This window comes from Carlito syrichta, unplaced genomic scaffold (genome assembly GCF_000164805.1).
Source record: "Carlito syrichta isolate Samal-C Ts95f unplaced genomic scaffold, Tarsius_syrichta-2.0.1 Scaffold302868, whole genome shotgun sequence".
Classification (NCBI taxonomy): Eukaryota; Metazoa; Chordata; class Mammalia; order Primates; family Tarsiidae; genus Carlito; species Carlito syrichta.
In genome coordinates this window covers 41,770-60,150 of record NW_007246964.1, presented here as the reverse complement: position 1 = coordinate 60,150, position 18,381 = coordinate 41,770, and the positions used below count along the sequence as shown (strand labels likewise).

The 18,381-nt window shown below is 40.6% G+C and overlaps 1 protein-coding gene across 1 annotated transcript; it reads right to left on the bottom strand.

Annotated features, from left to right (window-relative positions):
* Window positions 1-7,412: 7,412 nt before the first annotated feature.
* Window positions 7,413-17,972, bottom strand: TEX48 (testis expressed 48). Its single transcript, XM_021711896.1, has 4 exons — window positions 17,942-17,972; window positions 10,829-10,951; window positions 8,641-8,772; window positions 7,413-7,528 (listed from the first exon to the last, which is right to left on the bottom strand). The coding sequence occupies exons 1-4, from the start codon at window positions 17,970-17,972 to the stop codon at window positions 7,425-7,427; spliced, it is 390 nt and encodes a 129-aa protein (XP_021567571.1). The 3' UTR covers window positions 7,413-7,424.
* Between the last annotated feature and the right edge of the window lie 409 nt (window positions 17,973-18,381).

The following is an 18,381-nucleotide window of genomic DNA, read 5'->3' as shown; positions in this document are numbered from 1 at the left end:
GGGCACTTGGGGTTTTGATCAGGAATTGGTTGCCAGTTCCAATTTCCATAAAGGTGTTTCCTGCATTTTCTAAGGTTCTTATAGTTTAAGGTTTTACATTTAGGTCTTTGATCCATTTAGATTTATTTTTGTGTATGGTGATAAGTAGGGTTCTTGTTTGCCAGTTTTCCCAGCACCATTTACTGAATAGATTCTCCTCACCCCAGTACGACTCAATTTTTTCTCTGGAAAATGGGAATAGTAATACTGTCTCAGAGGGATAAATGTTTACCTGTGTGTAACCTGGCCTCTCTGTGGTAGATGTCCAAAGTGCCTACTGTACATGGAACATGATCATGAAGCTCTGCCTTGCTGGTTCCAGTTCTGGCACTGCCACTAACTTGCTGTGCAGCTTTGGGCTAACTCATACCTGTCTCTGACCTGTGGTACTCATCTGCAACAGGAGGTGGGTGGGCTGCATCATCTCTCCAAGGATCCTTCCAGCTCTGATGACCCAAGTTTGTAAGTCCATCTTATTCCTAATCTTCTTTCTCTCTTCCAGGATCTAGCCATTTTCTGCTCTCACTTCTCTTTCCCTGTGACCAGAGCCCCACTCTGAAAATTTCCATCATGGTGGTCATACATCAGTCCCAGCATGCTGGGTTTCCTCCCTGGCCTCATCCTTGGGAACTGGCTTCCCACCCTCCTATACTCCTCCCTGGCCCCAGCCACCATCATCTCCCTCCTGGATTATTGCAACGGCTCCTAACTGGTCTCTCTGCTTCTTCATGAAGTGTCAGCTCAACTGAATCCACAGATGTTAAATCATATCACACCTCTGCTGAGAACTTCCTGGTGGCCTCCCAGATCATGCAGAATAAAAGCCAAAATCCTTTCCTGGGGTTGTTTTGAAAAAATCCATCATCTGTTACCTTTGCCCACCCTCCCACACTATCTTCTGCCACCTAGCTCTGCACTCCAGTCACACCAAACGCACACTTCTCTGTATATTTGCTCAGCCTTCTGCCTGGAATGTTCTTCTCCCAGAGATTCATGGGGCTCATTCCTTCCTTTCCTTCAGGCCTTTGCTTAAAGGTCGCCTTTCTAGTGAGGCCTGTTCTGGCCTCTTCATCCTGTTTGATTCTCCCTGTTTAGTCTCACCTTTGAGCCCCCTCCCCTCTCCCAGTACTCCCTATTTTCTTCCCCACCTCATCCTTCTCTGCAGCCCTTGTCACGTTCTGACCTATCCTAGAATTTATCCATCTGCAGGCACTCCTTCTTTCTGTTAGTATACCCATGAAGGCAGGACATCTCCCGTGTTCACTGCTGGGTCCCCAGTGCAGGGTGTAGGGTAGTAGTTAACACACATTCGTGGCCTGGTTAGATTGACCTGTATTTATCCTACTTTGGTCCTGGATACAAGCAGGTGCTGTCACCAGGTAGCAGCAAGGAGTGTTCCAGCGGTAGGACACTGCCTGCCTCACCCACCTGCAAAAGTGACTGATGGTTTATGGACTACTCACAGGGTTGCTTTTGGCCACCTGCTGGTGGGACCACCTCCCTTCCCCACCTTCTCCAACCCAAACCTGCTTCTCCTCCTCCCATGTTCCCTATGTTGGGGATCGATTCCGTGATTCACTTCGTGACTGCAGCCAGAAATGGGGAACCCCTTCTCCTGCCCCCTGCCTCCCCTCTGCCCACATTTTCACTCATCAAGGCCTTTTGATTCTACCCCATAAATATCTCCATTGTCAGCCACCCTCCATCCCCACTGCCTCACCACCAGCGCCTCTTGCCTTTGGTACCTGACCACAGCTTCCCTACTGGTCTCTCTGGCTCACCTGCAACCAGGAGGTCTGCCCCCATTGCAGATTCAACCAGGTCACTCCTCCACCTCCAACCCTCAGTGGCTTCCCTGTTCTGCTGCTCGCACTTGCCTTGGGATCTGGCCTTGTTGACTTTGCCAGTCTCATTCCTCCCGCCTCCCTCATCTCTCTTTGGCTGTAGGGGCCATGCTCCAGTCTTGCTCCTACTGTGGCACTTCTGTGCTTTTGCATAAGCTGTCTCTCCACTTCCATGTCCTCTCCTCGTTGCTTCTCCCAGTAGACTTGAAGACTGATCTTGGGTGTCACCTCCTTCAGGGAACCATCTCTCATACCTGTGATGAATAAGGGCTTTTCTTCTGTGGTTCCTTCATCTCCTGGGCTTCCCTGTAGCCGGGCCCTTACAGTCATTGCACAGTGTCTGCCTAGACCATAGTAGGTACTCACTAAATATCTGTTGAATGAACTACACTTTCACTGCCTGTTTATTTGCCTACAAAAGAGGTGCGATCTGAAAGGATTTGTTTGGTGTATATTTATTAAGACCCTGCTGGTACCTAGGAGGTACTGGGTATACTGCAGTGAAAAAGAATGATAGGTTCTCACTTTCAAGGATGTGGGGATAGATCCAGCCCACACTCTTGGGTCCCAGCACGCTGCACAGGGCTGTGTACTGAGTGGACATATTTTCCATCCTGGTTGAATAAATGCATGCGCCTTCTCTGACTGTTGGACAACAATATGCTCAATGCTTTGTCCTGTTCTCCCTTCTATGAGCAGATTTTTTTGTATCCTGCTTATAGAAATGAATAGAAACACCCTCGTTCAGGACTTCCTCATTCTCTGTGACATCAATCTTAGAAGTTAATGGAAAGAGAAATGCCATGGTGTTAAGAACAGTGAGAACTGCTGAGCATCTTGGGCAGGCCCTTTGATATCTGCAAGCTCATTTTCTCTTTACTATATGGGGTGGGGGTTGGGGGGCTCATTTCCCAGATGGAGGTAAATGAACCTCAGGAAAGTGACAGACTCAGGTGTTGCAGCCAAGCAGAGCAACCAGGCTTTTAATGTAGTTTTGCCTGAGGCCAGAGCCTATGCTGTCTATACAGTTCCAGAATGAGACGTTCACCTTGTTCTCTGAGAGTTTATGTGAAAAGGTTTTTAAATGAAAAAGCTTCATCTGAAGATTAGCAGACTAGTGTAGTTACTAAGAGCACAAATTTTTAAATTTAAATTTTAGATTCAGGCAGTACAAATGCATGTTTTTACTTAGATGAACTTGGAATCCTAATTCCTCCTGAACCTTGCTGTGTAATTTAGAGCAGTTTAGTTTCCTTGAGCCTCACTTTTCTAGTCTGTGCAATGGGGATGGTAAAACCTACTCCAGAATGTTGTGAGGATTGGGTGATATAAAGATGTGAAGTGCTTGAAATGGTATCTGGCACCCAGTAAGTGCTTAATAATAACACCAAGGCCATGATAATAGGAGAGATGCTGGTTGGGGTGGAGTTGGGTGTGGCGTTTCTTGCACTACCAGTGTCTTCCTCTAGTGGGAAGCAGGAGACAAAGAAAATGGTCTTTGGGTTTCACCCTGGGATTGTGAACTTTAGGTCTCTAGCGACCCTACAGCACTTTGGCCAGAATGAGAAAGATCAGTGAGATCAAAAAGGAAGGCTTCTGGAGCTTGGGGAGCTCTTAGGGGTCATTATGCACAGGTCGGGAGAGGGACTCAGAGAGAAACAGTGGGGGTCAAGGCAAATGAAGGGTAGTGATTGTTTCTTGCAGCAAAGTGAATAGGTAGGTGTCCAGGAGTGGTGGGGACGTTGCCCCTTTTAATACAGAAGAAAATTACCCCCTCTTACCCTTATATGTAACCTTGGAGCCTCACTCACTTGCAGGGTAGAGTGAATAGGAGGCTGTGATGTCACAGAGTTGGAGAACCAGGAAATGTTGGGGACAGGGGTGTTTGAACTGGACCACAAAGGCAGGGAGGAGGGAGGACATCTGCTGATGCTCTTTCAGTGATCTATCCCTTTGTGCACAATATGTGCCTGTCAGGTCAACTGGAGTGGTTCTGCATGTGTCTCTTATTCCTCTAAAATTAAAAATAAAATCTAAATAAATACATAATAAAATCTAAAAAAAATCTTCCAAATTCTTTTTATGAAGCAAAGGTATAATATTGATAACCACATTTGATAGGGATAATACAAAAAAGAAAATTGCAGAGCAATGTAATCTATCTATCAATATTGGTATAAAAATACTCAATAAAATCCAACACCATATTATGAAAATAATAAATCATGATCAGGTGAAATTTATCTATAGAAGTTAGATTTAATATGAGGAAATACAATTTTCTTCTTATAAATGTTGGAAAAAGGAAGAAATTGATGGATATTTTATTAACAGGGTAAAACAGCTCACTCACCTCTCTCTCTCTTTTTCTGCCCCCCCACACCTTTATGTCTATCTTTAGATCTTTGCCTAAAGTCGACCCTTAATGTGTAAACACTAAAACTAGTACCTTTAAAGTCAGGAACAAAGCACAGATATCCAGTGTCTTTACTATTTAGCATTGTACTGGTGGCATTAACCATTGCAATTAGATGAGATAAACCAGTTAGACATAAAAATTGGAAAAAGAAGAAATTAAGGCAGTTTTGCTTGCAAATGATATTATTGATGATAGTATTACTGGTAAACCATAGGAAATCAATGGCAAAACTCACAAAATGAATAAAAGACATGAACAGGTAATTTATAAAAACACATAAAAATGGCCCTTGAACATATAAGAAGATGTTAATCTTTATTCAAGGTAAGAGAAATACAAATTAAAACCAAAATGCGATAACGTATCTCACCTAACAGATTGGCAGAAATTAAAAAGTTGCTGAGGGTGTGAGGAAACAGGTATCTCAGTATTGCATACAACTCTTAGAGAACTTGGAAAAATCTAACAAAATGATATATGTCTTTTCTGTTTGTCTTAAAAGTCCATGCTTAGGAAATAAACCTAAAGACATACCATTCAGATACAAAATACGTATGTACAAGGTTACTCACTGCAGTATTGTTTGTAATTGCAGTGTATTGAAAACCATCTAAATGCCCATATATAGGAGAGAGGTTAAATAAGCTATGGTCATTGCAAAACTATGCCATGTATAGAGAATGCAGGATTTCTGTGAATTCATGTGAAGTGATTTCCAGGATATATTGTCAAGTTAAAAGGAGCTAAGTAGAAAATAATTTCTCTAGTATGTTATCTTTTGTGTTAAGAAAAGAGAGAAAATAAAAATATCTATATACTTGCTTACTTTTGTAAAAAGAAACATCGGAAGAATAATCCAGAAACCAGTGTTGGTGGGGACAGGGTGGAATGGTTTGGTGGGAGAGTGACACTTCAGTGCATGTGGTTTTTTCATATTATTTTGACTTTGGAAACCAGGTTAGTGTTTAATATACTCAAAATTAATTAAATAAACAATGATGGGAGAAAAAAGTCCTTAAATTCAATACAAACAGAAATAAATGAACTTAAGTGTATTTCAAATGAATAAAATAACTATGACGTGGAGGTAAAAAAAAAGAAAGAATTCCAAGTAATTTCTGAGGGCAGTATTTGACTATAAACTTTACATTAGTAGACAGTGAGCGCTGCAGTTATTCTGAAACTAACTTATGTGCAAATGATTAGATATATTGAGAATAATGGGATTAAGGTATTTCATGGAGAAACGAGTTACAAATGTGAAAGTTGAAGAAAGCAGCATAAACCCTGTGATGTTGGATTGGATTGGAGATATCAGTATGAACTACTAGTTTCTCTCTCTCTCTCTCTCTCTCTCTCTCTCTCTCTCTCTCTCTCTCTCGTATTGTGCTTGTATGTGTGTGTGTGTGTGTGTGTGTGTGTGTGTGTGTGTGTGTGTGCATTTCCCAGCTCTACCCACTGAAAAGGCCCCCAAATGTTGACATCCCAGGAGCAATGAGCACACTTAGTGCTAAGATCTTGGTTTCTGAACATACCTCTTCACTAAGAAGAACCAAAGCTTCTTGAAGAAACTGCTGATTCCAGGACTGAGACAAGGAAAATAGTGTAGAACATCATGTGTGCCAAAAAATAAATGCTTAGAAATGATAGAACATGTCACAACACAGAAGTGAGCTTAGAGAAGGCTCCCATTGATCAAATCTGAGGCAATTTGAGCATCAAAATAAATGATAATGGTGAATTATAGCTAGGCTAATAAAATACGAGTTTCATGAATCTAAACTTATAAATAAGCGCACAAATAACTAAATAAAGGAATAGCCCTTTTCCTTATAGTTGATTAACTAGTATCCTTGTTAGCCTAGTGGTGAGTTAAATTTTTTAAAAAGAAAACTAACGTATGTAGAAGAAAAATCACCCTTTGGCAAATATCATGGTAACAATTGATTTTGCAAGAATCACTTATGGATGCTTCAGCAAGTGGGTGAAAGTTTGATGAGAAACAGGTTATTCAGAGTCTCAACGTACCCTTCTCCCAAATTACGTATTAATTGCAAAGGGGAAAATGTAACTTGCGGTGGAGAAAATGGCAGCAGACCCTGCCTCAATCAGGTGATCTAAGTTAACATCACCACTTATCATATGAGCTCCCTACATCAGGTGCCTCCTGATATCACTGAGAATGACACAATATCACTTCTGTGGTATTCTTGCCCCCAAGTGGCATCTTGAATCTAATCATAAGGAAGCATCAGAGGGACATTCTATAAAATGATCATGGTTGTACTCTTCAGATACATGAAGCTCATGAAAGCCAAAGACAGAACTGTTTCAGATTAAAGACTAAAGAGACACAGCAGATATATACAATTCTTGGATTAAATCCTGGACTGAGAAAAATTGGGAAATTTGAATGGTCTAGAACTCTTGGCCTCAAGCAACCCTCCCACCCCAGCCTCCCAAAGTGCTGGGATTATAGGTGTAGTCTCATGCCTGGCCATGAATGGTATTATATCAATGTTGAATTTACTGTATTATAGTTATGCAAGAACATATGATTCTCTTAGGAAATACACACTGAAATATTAAGGGGTAAGGGGGCATGATGTGTACAGTACATTCTCAAGTGGTTCAGGAAAAAATAGTAGGAAGAGAGGAAAAACATGATGAATCAAATGGGGGAAAGTGTAAACAATTGGCAAATCTGGGTAAAAGGTACATAGGGTTCTTTGTACTATCCTTGTAACATTTCTATAAGCTTGAAATGGTTTCAAAAGCTATCCAAAAGGTTAAATTTATTTTTGGTTAGTTAGATGCAACAATATATGTAAAAATGATAAGACATTATTTGGAAGAAACACTCACTGGTAAGGGAGAGGGTTAAAGAAGAGGGACACGTTCTCTATGTGTTCAAGAGCTTTAATTGGAGGCAGCTCCTCCCTTGATGACTTTTTTAGGCATTGGAGTGACTTTTATTGGTGGCCCAAGGATGGCTCAGACGTCTTCTCCTCCTGCTCGGAAGTTTCTGAATCAGTCGTCATGACTCCTTGTTCACCGCCCTCCTCCTGGAGACCCTCCACCAGCTGCACAGGGGACCTGCGTGGGTGCCCCGTCTAGAATGCTCAGGACCTGCCAATGAAGCACGACTGGAATGGCCCTCGCTCCTGGGAGTAGCGGTTTATGTTTCTCTTATAAAAATTTCTCTGGGAAGCCTTTGTGTTCGGATCTGAAACAAGAAAATAAACAATTATGCGGGGTGGAGGCTTTTGAGTTGGGCTTGAGTGACCTGTCTTGGCTGTTTGTATTCATCACTGAGCATTCCTCAGATTCTTGAACCCCGTAGGATCCAAGGTGGACCCCAGCCTAGGATTTGGAGATCCTTTGTGATAGGAAGGAGTTTCTTGCAGTAGATTTTTCCTTGCAGTACATTGGTGGTTTCCATGAGGATTAGAGTGTCCTACAAAGCACAGTGACACGGAAAGCAGGCTTATCTTGGCTCTGACACACCATGGCCTGAAGGCCTGTGTAGAAAGTCCCTTCCCCTCTGTGGGCCTCAACCCTGTGGGGGGCTGGGAAGGGCAGAGGGAGGGAGAGGGTGAGTGAGCTAGTGGGACTCCCAGCTCTCTGTGCTTGATTCAAGCAGAGCACAACCCCTTTGATCGTTTATAGAAACTGAACTTTGAGATTTTGTTTGTAAGGGGGTTTTCACTATTAGGAGACTTCAAAATGACTGGGCTGATGATGCTTAGCTCTCAGAAGTCTGGCCTCCTAGGGAAGTTATGAGTTATGTGAGACCACAGTAGGCACGGAACTTCTTCCTGGACTGTGCCACCATCCTGGGATTGGTCATCTGTCCTTTCATGGCCCAGAGGCATTTCGCCTCCAACTGAATTCCACCCCAGGTAAACAATGACACTCAATCCACAAGCATTTTCTGGCACTGTTTACTTGCCATGCACCTGACTGGATTTGCAAGGAACATAGCTGATGTGGGCCCTGTCCTCCTGGAACTTACTGTCTAGTGGCCGAAGTAGGCATCAAGCAAACATGTAAAAAAGACACCTAAAAGATGATGATGCCACAAGGGCTTAGAAGGAAAGTAGGATGTGTATTCTTTCTCCATAGACCTGCTCTCTCCCCTTCAATTCCTAGCTTGGGAGATCATGGAGTCAGGTCTTTGACCCCTGGGGTCTCCCTAGTGTGCTCTGGAATATGACTGCAGATGCCTGATGGGAACGATCACCAGTCACTCCACTCATTGATGGAGTCTGGTCATCAGGACAAGGCCCCCTCCCTGGGGGTTCCTGGTCAGTGTTAGGTCCTTAATTTGCCACTCACCCTCAAACTCACTGCTGCTGGAGGAAGTGTTCTTTTCTGGATGGATCAGGGGCTGTTCTGAAGGCAAGTGGGAGGCTGCATTCGCATGTTTGGGATTTTGTCTGTTGAGCTCATCCTTCTGAAGCTGCAGGCCTGGCAATGAGAATCCCACAGGGTCAGTGGGAGGCTCAGATGGGATCGTGGGAGTGAAGGTGCACTACCAACTCTGAACATGAACAAGAGGGGGTTATTGGGGGTTGAGTGTACCTGACTCTACCTCCTTCCATCTCCAGAGGGTTTCCCCTCATAAGCAGGTGCTGAATGTTTGTCAATTGATAAATATAATGCACAATCATTATAGAAAAGTCAGGAAATACTGAATAGTATGAAGAAGGGAAAAATGCCCCCAAACACCTTCCCCCTTGTCATAATCACATTTCAGTCTTTCTCTAGCCACATTTTTACATAGTCCAGCAGTCCTATATATTATGTATGCATTTTACCTTTCTTTACATACATTATTTCATAAAAACATTTCTCATGTTACCACATTTCAAAAATAGTCATATAATATTCTATTTTATGGATAATTCAAGATTTATTTAACCAATGTTCTAGTGTTGGATGTTTAGACTGTTTCTAAATTTTGCTACTATAAATACAGTCGTACCGAACATTGTCGTACATAAGGCTTTGTCTTTAAATACTTCTAGAAGTATAACAAAGCATTTTGTCAACAGACTGGGCTGTGTTCTGTAATAAATAGCTCTGCCATTTATTAGCTGCACACCTTGAACAAATTGCTTAACATCCCGTTCCCTCTGCATTCATATCTGCAAAGTAGTATGTTCATTCTGAATAATAATGTCTACTTCTTAGAGTTATTTGGGGATTAAATAATATAATTTTACTAATAAGGTGTAAAATATAAATGCTGAAATAGTAGGGGATTTGTCTGATTATAGCTGAGTCTCTAGTACCTAGATAGTGCTTTGCATGTCATAAGGCCTCAGTAATTATTGTTATTACTACCTTGGGAAAAGGCATTGACATTACAAGATTCTTGATTTTTACTGTGCCTCTACTTCCAGGAGAAATATTTTTAAAGACCCTCATTTACAGATTTCTGGCAAAATATGCATGAGAATCTTTTTCCTGCCATTGTGCTGTCTCATTTCTCACTATGAGGGTGCCAGATTCCTGACCAGCCCTGTCCTCCCTCCTCCCCTCACCCATGTGCCTGTCAGTCCTAGCTTTGTCTGCTCTTAACAACAATGCTTCTTCTTCTTTTTTTATCTGTTTGAACTTGCTGATTTTGACCCTTAGTATTCTCTGTTATGATCCCTTGACCTGGATCATCAAGAAGGATATGATTTCCAGGGTAACTTCTGTGTCCCTCTTTCTTCCCTTGACATGGCAGCCTAGGAAGCCTCATGTTCAAGATGCCCTGTATGAAAATGGAGCAGGGATGGCTGATGTGTACTAGACTTTGAATGTGTAAGAAATATACTTTCATTTTGTAAACCATTGAGATTTCAAGGCTTATTTGTTTCAACAGCAGAGCACATCTTATCCTGGCCAATACCCATATATAGTTTCCATTTGTTGACGTTTGTTGAGTACTTACTTTGTGCCAGGCCTTGTGCTAGGTGTTTATGTATATTGCCTCATTTTGCCCTCTCAATGGTCCTGGAAATTAACAATGGTCCAGAAAAATAACAATGTATTATGAATATCCCCATTTTACAGGTAAGGACTTTGAGACTCAGAGAGGTTAAGTGACTTGCCCAACTTCTGTGGCAAAGCTAAGATTTGAACTAGCATGTACAGTCCCAAAGGCAGGGATCTTAACCACTGTCTTTCTAGTTTTTAGTCCAGTGCTTCTCAAATTATAAGATACATTCAAACTTACCTAGACATCATGTTAAAATGCCAGTTCTGATTCAGTAGGTCTGGAGTGGGGTCTGAAAATACATTTCTAACAGGCTGCCAAGTGATGTAGACATTACTGGTTGATGGACTACACTTTAAATACAAGATTTTAAGCTCTCTTGTTTATTGGTTTGAGTACTTAGTCACCCAGCACCCATCTCATTTTAGGTTGGAATTATTATTCAAAAGGTGAAGGAAAGGTGGGAGTGTTTCTGCGAGAGGGAGATGAGCAAACTGAGGTCTAGAGAGATCACACAGGGTGTTCTTTGGTACCTACTGTGGGTTGATGTCTGATACTCTTGGGTTTGACTGATAACTGTGGAGTTGTCACTGGAATTGATCTCCTGACAATCCCTGCAGCATAAACAGAAGATCTTCGAGGTCAGTTTTCGGTGGGCAGCTGTAGGAGGCAAAGGGATGGGGCTATAGGTTCTGGAGTTGAAATTCCAGATGCTCTTTGGAGATTGACTGTGATGGGGGTCACATTGGGTCAGCCTCTCCCAAGGTTTAATACACTTTCTCTCTCCCAAATCTTCTATAGCTCCCCATGGCCAGCAGGTCCAGACCTTTCTGCCTAGGCTACCCTCTCTTAAGGCAAATTTTTCCCTATTTTGTACAATATTTTCTTACCCATGGAAAGGAGTTGGAGCTTCTATTTGGCCAGCTTTGCCTGCAGGGGCACCTTGTTGAATCAGCTGATCTTAAACGTGAACCCAGTTTACTGGGTAGGGTTGTTTCCTAAATAAACATAAGACTGTGACTGAAAGATGCTGTTCTTTTACCTGTTTTCATACTCCAGTTATGATCTGACCACAGCAAAATCCCAGTTCATGCAGAATGCACATAAACATGCTTAGGTTTATAGCTAGCTCTGTGTCCTACCCCATTTCTAGGTGCACGTTTTGGGGAAAATTCCTTTCCCTTTTTGAGCCACACTTTAACTTTTTTTTTGCAAGGGGATAAAGGGTTAAACACATGAAAAGTGACCTCTATGGTGCTAGGTATATGGTAAGTGTTCAGCCAGTGGTAATTCCATTTTCTTCCCTTTCCTTTATTGTAGCTCATTGACTTCAAATTATCCTATCTGGTCCAAGTCCCATGGTAAGAAAGCACATTATCTTGTAGGTTTATATTCTGGTTTTGCCACTAACTGGCTGTGAGGCTTTGGTAAGTCCATGCTACTTTCTGTGTCTTAGACTCCTCATCAATATTAAGAGGAAGTTAGGCTAGAAGATCTCTTCATTAAAAAAAGGACAAACATATGGACTTCATAGCAACTTGGATGAATTTAGAGTCTATAGTACTTAGTGATCTATCACAGAAACAAAGAACTGAGTTCCACATGTTCTCACTCATAAGTGGATCCTGAACATTTACCATAATACTGTAAGAAAGGGATTGGCAGTAGTGGGACTCTGCCAGGGGAGGGGGGGCACAACATCAGTAAGGTACCTGATCTCATACTGGGTGATGTGGGGATCAAAGGGAGGCCCAAACTTTACCTGTATGATGACATCTTATATACCTAATCCTGAGTTGTATCCCATGTCTTTAAAATTATATGAAAAAGAAGGTCTCTTCAAGGACCTTTCTAGTTCTGTTGGCCCCAAATTATAGGGTCTTGATTTAGTTTCAGACTCCTTTCTTTGTGTACCAACTTTTCCAGACCTCTGGATACATCCTGTTCTCACTCCTCCTTCTGTGGTTAAGCCCCCCTTTAAGAAATTCTTATCATAGCACTGATTAAGTGTCTGTCACAACACCTAATTCATTATGTGCACTGCCTTCCTCCCTCATAGGCACTTGCATATCACTGTTCCTTGGCCCAAGCCACACTCAGCTCTCACCTGAATTGTTGCAATAGCCTTCTAACTGGTCTCTCGATTCCCTTTATCCTTGACTTCTTTAATTATTAATACAAAAGCTGGGGTAGTTCTGTTAAAATGTGTCACATCACACCTCTACTCAAAACTTCCAATGTTAGGAAAAAATGGATATACAATAGGTGAAGAGATATAGTATTGAAGAAAGAAATAGAAACTCTGAAATAGAATCAAATAGAAATTCTAGTTCCATAAAAACTAATATCTGAAGGAAAAATGTGTTGAGTAGGAGTAATAACAGACTGGACAAAACAAAAGAAATAATCAGTGAGCTAAAAAAATGTTATTAGAAATTATTTCAATTGAAGCAAGTAGAGAAAACATTTTTAAAAGAATGAAGAAAGCAGCAGTGACCCAGGGGACGCTAACAAGCTGTCTAACATACATATATAACTGAACTCTCAGAAGGAGTGAGGAAGAGTAGCAAAAATATTTAAGCAATAATGGAAATTTTTTCCAAATTTGATGGAAAGCATCAACATATGTACTCAATGAGCACCAAACATGAAAAACACAGAAGATTACACCCAGGCACATTTTAGTCAAATCAGTAAGAACTAAAGAACTAGATCTTAAAAACAACCAGAATAAACAAAGACATCACACACTGAAAAAAAAAGGGGGGGGGGGTGTCAAGAACGGCGATGATTTTGCATCAGAAACAATGCATGCTAGAAGACAATGGAGCAACATCTGTAAGTGCTGAAGGAAACAAAAGAATCTGTAAACCCAGAACTCCATATTCAGTTTAAATATCCCTTAATAGTTAAGGTAAGATGAAGATATTTTAAGATAAAAATGGAGATAATTATCCTCAGAAGACCCAGGTTATTAAAAAAATGGTCAAAGATTGAAGGAAAATGATACTAGGTGGAAATTCATATTAATAGAAAGGGATGAATGAATAGGATAAGAAACAGTAATATGTGGGAGTAGATGCAAAATATTTCCTTCTCTTTTCCTGCCCAAAATCTTTGAGTGGTTTCTCATATTTCTCAGAAGAAGGCCCCAAGTTCTTACCTGGGTGTTAAGATGCTCTGTAAAAGTTCTTACCTGGGTGTTAAGATGCTCTGTAATCTAATTATCATTCTTTCCTCCTGTCCTTCAACAACTATCACCACCAACTCTCAGCCTTCAATTTCTGATACCCCTCTCCAATTTCATTCAAGGCACTATGACCTCCTTGCTGAGTGTTCAAACACACCAAGCTCTCACCCCAGGAATCTATTCTTGTTTCACCCTCTGCTTAGAATGCTGTTTTCTTAGATAACTACATTCTGTTATTAACTTTGTTTTGCTTAAATGTTATCTTTTCTAGTGAGAATCTTTGTCCACTATATTTAAACTTACATCCCTTTGCTCAGCTCTTCCTAATCCTTTCCCTACTTAATTTTCTCTGTCATTTTTTAATACTGTATATAATTTGCTTACTTAGTGTGTTTATGGTTTGCTTCTTCCCATTAAATTATAAGTCACTCAGGATCATTAATTTAATGTTTGGTTTATCATTCTATTCTCAGTGTCTAGAATAGTACCTAGCATAGTGTGTGCAGTCAACAAGTGCTTGTTGAATAAATGAACAAAGTAGCGTTTATTCTTTTGTTTAGGGAAAGCGTTGGCAGGCTCTGAGGGCAACAGAGTTGTGAGTGGTAATTTCTGTGCCAGGAACACCATAACTTGTAGGAAACAGCTCACCTCACTCATGTGCTAAGTTGACAGATAGCTTCAAGATAGTTTCAATTTTAGTTTTTCCCTGTTTACTGGTTGGGGATATTTTCCTTTCCCATATGCTGAAAACAAATCTAATTGTCTTCTTTCCATGTTCCCTATTTCGTGGAATCATGTTGTTATTCACATGGTCTCCAGAGCTAGAAACCTGCCAGCCTCCTACCATCCTCTCTCATTAATTGGTCTTTTGACTTTACTTTCCAAATATCTTCAATCTATCTGCTCAATCAGTTCATTAGCATTTTCCTCACCATAGTGTAAGCCCATCACCTCTCATCTGGACCACTGTTAAAACTTTCTCATTGGCTTTCTTTCCTCTGCTTGAAGCTATAGGCATCTGGCTAAAATGTAAACCCTATCATAGCACTCTTCTGCCTCAGATCCTTCAGGGGCTTCCCAAGTCTGTGGATCCAACTTCTTTTATGATCATCACTGCTAATCTCTTTAGCCTCATCTTCTCTTGGTTGCACTTACTATCCTATAGCCATAAGAGATGCCGTTTACGCAGCTCTTCTAATCATCATTTTACTAAATGGATCCTGTTCACATACTGTTCCCTCCACCTGGAATGTTCTCACTTCAATCCTTCCTTCATTAATCTTCAAGACTCAGCTCAGGGGTTACAGGAAGCCATCTCTTACTCCTGAATTAGGGACTCCTCCTTTGTGCTCCCACAATACCCCCTCACCTGACCATGTTTTCCTATAACACAGCTTGTTATTGTATAGTGACTGCCTAACTCATGGTAAATGCTTAATAAATACTTGTTGAAAACATTGTATTGTAATTGCCTATTTAGTTGTCGACAGTCTGGATACTCGTTCTTGAGCTTTTTTTCATTTATTTAACATATATTTATTGAGAGTCTACTACGTGCCCGATGCTGTTAGATGCTGAAGATACAGCAGAGAACAAGATACGAGATAGACAAGTGTCCCACTCATGTGGAGATAAGGGTGGTGTTTTATTCATTTTTCTATCCCCAGCACTCAGTTCAGGGATGGGCACAGAATAGGTACTTTATAAATATTTGTTGAATAAACACATTCACCTTCTCTGACTGTTGAATAACAACTGTATGTTCAATAGATTTACTTTCTCTCTTCCACTAACTGGCTTTTAACTTCCTGTGCATAAACTATTCCTCATGGTTAGACACATCCAGCAGATGTCCCCACTGTGTGGGATCCTTGGACCAAGTGGGGGTATGCGCTGGGTCTGTTTAGCCTGATCTCTAATAGTCTTTTGAATCCACTGCCTGCTAGGTGAGTTTTTCCATACGATTTGAGCTCTGATATAGCTAATTGAGCTCTCTAATGAATTGTTTTATTTTCCCAGGATTTATAGAGGAATGGAAACTTATATAAGGCAGTTAGACCTTTTGTTTTGGCAATGCATTATTCAGCAAATATCTCTGCTGTCAATCTGCTTATTCTGCTACTTGATTTAGTTTCAAATTTCTTTATCCACTAATACAAATGCTTGCCTTGAGGGGTTTTGCTTTGCTCTAGACTGCCTTGTGAATTTTTTTTTTTTTTTGAGTTGGATTTTCACTCTGTCACCCAGACTGGAGTACAGTGGCACACTCACAGCCACCCTAGTGTTGACCTGCTGGGCTCCGATGATCCTTCTACCTTAGCCTTCCAAGTAGTTGTAGCTACAGACATGTGCTACCACACCTGGCTAATTTTTTTATTTTTTGTAGAGATAAGGTCTTGCCAAATTGCCCAGGCTAGTCTTGAACCCCCAGACTCAGGCAAACCACTGGCCTCGGCCTCCCAAAGTGCTTGGAATACAGGTTAAGTCACTGAGCCCAGCCTTGCTTTGTGAATGTTACATGTAGAAGGAACTACTTCATAAGGAAGGAATGAAAGCATAGGTATGATAGGCCCCTACCACAAGTCAGCCCTGAGAACTAGTGTTTGGAGTTCTGTTACATTGGTGATTGATTTGTGTAAAAGAAATTGCTAAGACTTGGACTTGGGTCCCCCCAGACTGTGTTAAGCACATGTACTGTCTTATTAAATCACCAAAGAAGGTTACTTTATTTAGCTTATATTCTGGAGCCAGTGAGTTCCCGGTCATTGATCATATGACTCATTTTAGGCTCTGCTTAACCAAGAAATTCAACACCATGCATAAGTACAGAGTTTTACCAACTGTAGTGTACTCTTTCCTATTAGTCATGGTTGCTGCCTCTTCTTGGAAAAGCTCCTGCTTTATGTATATACTCCCACTGTGTGTACTCTCATGTGCTTAATGAATAGCAAAACTTCACTAGATGACTTAGAATTACCATGGCCATTATGATACACCTTTGATATCAAAAAGAAGAGACTTAAGAGGAACTCAAGACAAGAGAAGACAAAAACACAGAACATCAAATAGATGACTTCTTTGATTGGCATGCTCTGGCCTCAGAAAGAAAAAAAAAGATCTTATGCCTCCTCAAATCTTCTGGCACCTACTTTCTTTGCTTCTCTCTTTTCTCTCTACTCACCTTGATCTTTACCATCAATTTACACTCTTCCTTTTCCTGCCCTTGGTTGCCTGAATAAACTTTCCTCAGGGAGCATTTTTTTTCCTAGAAAAGAACAATCACATTGCACAGATTCCCCTAAAACTTTTGCATTGAAGGTGAATCCAGAGAGGTTTAATTTAAACCCTGGGTGAGGGTTGAGTTGAGGGCAAATATTTAGAATTGTCCACAAATTCAGAATAACAGGAAGTAGCTGCATAATTCAAGATTCTGTTAGTTGTTTATTGCCCTGAACTGTCATATTTGTTCCAATTAGTTCACTTAATTGTTGACCTTCTACAATGGGAAAAAAATATTTAAAAGCAGCAGAATGGAAAAGACCAGAAGATTTAAATAACCCATCTAGGTGTAATTAAAAAAAAATAGACTTGAGAAATTAAGAAAATTGGGAAGCACACCACATGAAACCATTTCAAAATATTTTCTCTTAAGGGTAGATTAGGCAAAGATTTAAAGTCACAAACAAAATGCAGATGGATCAATAGATGACCTAATAGACTTCAGGACATTTTCAAAGAACATTCCGGACGCAGACCAAGAGCTTAAGTAAAGGGAGCCATTTCTTAGCTTTTTGCAAAGGGCATAGATGTGAAATATGGGACTTAGAAAAAATAAATTGAAATGCAAGTGTCAATGTAGATATCCTGATTATTTTCAAAGAGCCCTAAAAGATCAACTAGAAATCAAAGTAATCTTATGGTCTTCTAGCTGAGACAACTGGCTCCTGAAATAAAAACAGAACCAAAATTTCCTCCAGTCTTTAAGAATTTGGAGTCTTGTAGGTAAGAACACCTGTATTTTCTGTAGGTAAGAACACTTATATTTACTGTGTGCAGAAAGGCCATTAGAAGAACTAATGTTCCATGCCAGAAGGACAGATGTCCAAATCTGTCCACTGATGTCTCTCTGAGGAGACCTTAGCATGTAACACTTCCTTATCCTTCCTCTCCCAAGGAGGATGGTCTTAAAATACAGACAGACAGCAACAATTCTTGCTTGTTTTTTTCTTATGTGAAAATCAGACTCTTCAATGCCAACCAGCATGAAGATTAATTGTTCTGTGTGATGAATACTTAGACCATTCCAAGCGTGTAACTCCTCCACGCTGTCAGTGGACTATGTCTTCCTATATAGAGTCTGAAGGAATATAAAACTCTTCTTGGGGCTATAATTACTAATAGATGGAACAGACTTCTGAAGATTGAGGGTTGGACAAATCAAAGTGCTCATTTTCCCTCACCTTGATTGACATAGTAAATCATACAGTCCATACCCTGCAGTATAAGTGACCAACTTAAAATCCTTAGTTTAACTAACTATGGATCATAGAATAACTTTGCATTTTATATTGACTAATCGGTGGATCTGCACCATTGCTCATATTCATGTTGTACCTGGATTAATGACACAGGTGAAGTTAATCTGTAGCTAAGCCAGAAGAAAATGCAACCTTTCTATCTAAAGCAGACAGTCATGCGTGGGAAATCATCAGTCATAATTCTGGAGAGTCTTTGAGATCCTTCTTGAAATACTTTTAATTATTATCATTTGTTTTATGTCATTCAGTATCTGATGTCCAGAGAGCTGAATGCTTTTATACGGCCTCTGGTCCTGCAGATGTTGCAACAAATGATTTAAAGGCAAAATGAGAATAAATTGGACGGACTGATACTCAACCTG

What these genes read in the sequence shown, in the direction of transcription:
- TEX48 (XM_021711896.1), bottom strand. Translation starts at nt 17,972, where the DNA reads ATGGACTGTATGATTTACTATGTCAATCAAG. An exon ending in GATTTACTATGTCAATCAAG is followed by an intron (nt 10,952 to 17,941) that starts GTGAGGGAAAAT and finishes TGCCTCCTACAG; the next exon opens with CTGCCCACCGAAAACTGACC. An exon ending in GTATCAGACATCAACCCACA is followed by an intron (nt 8,773 to 10,828) that starts GTAGGTACCAAA and finishes TCTCATTGCCAG; the next exon opens with GCCTGCAGCTTCAGAAGGAT.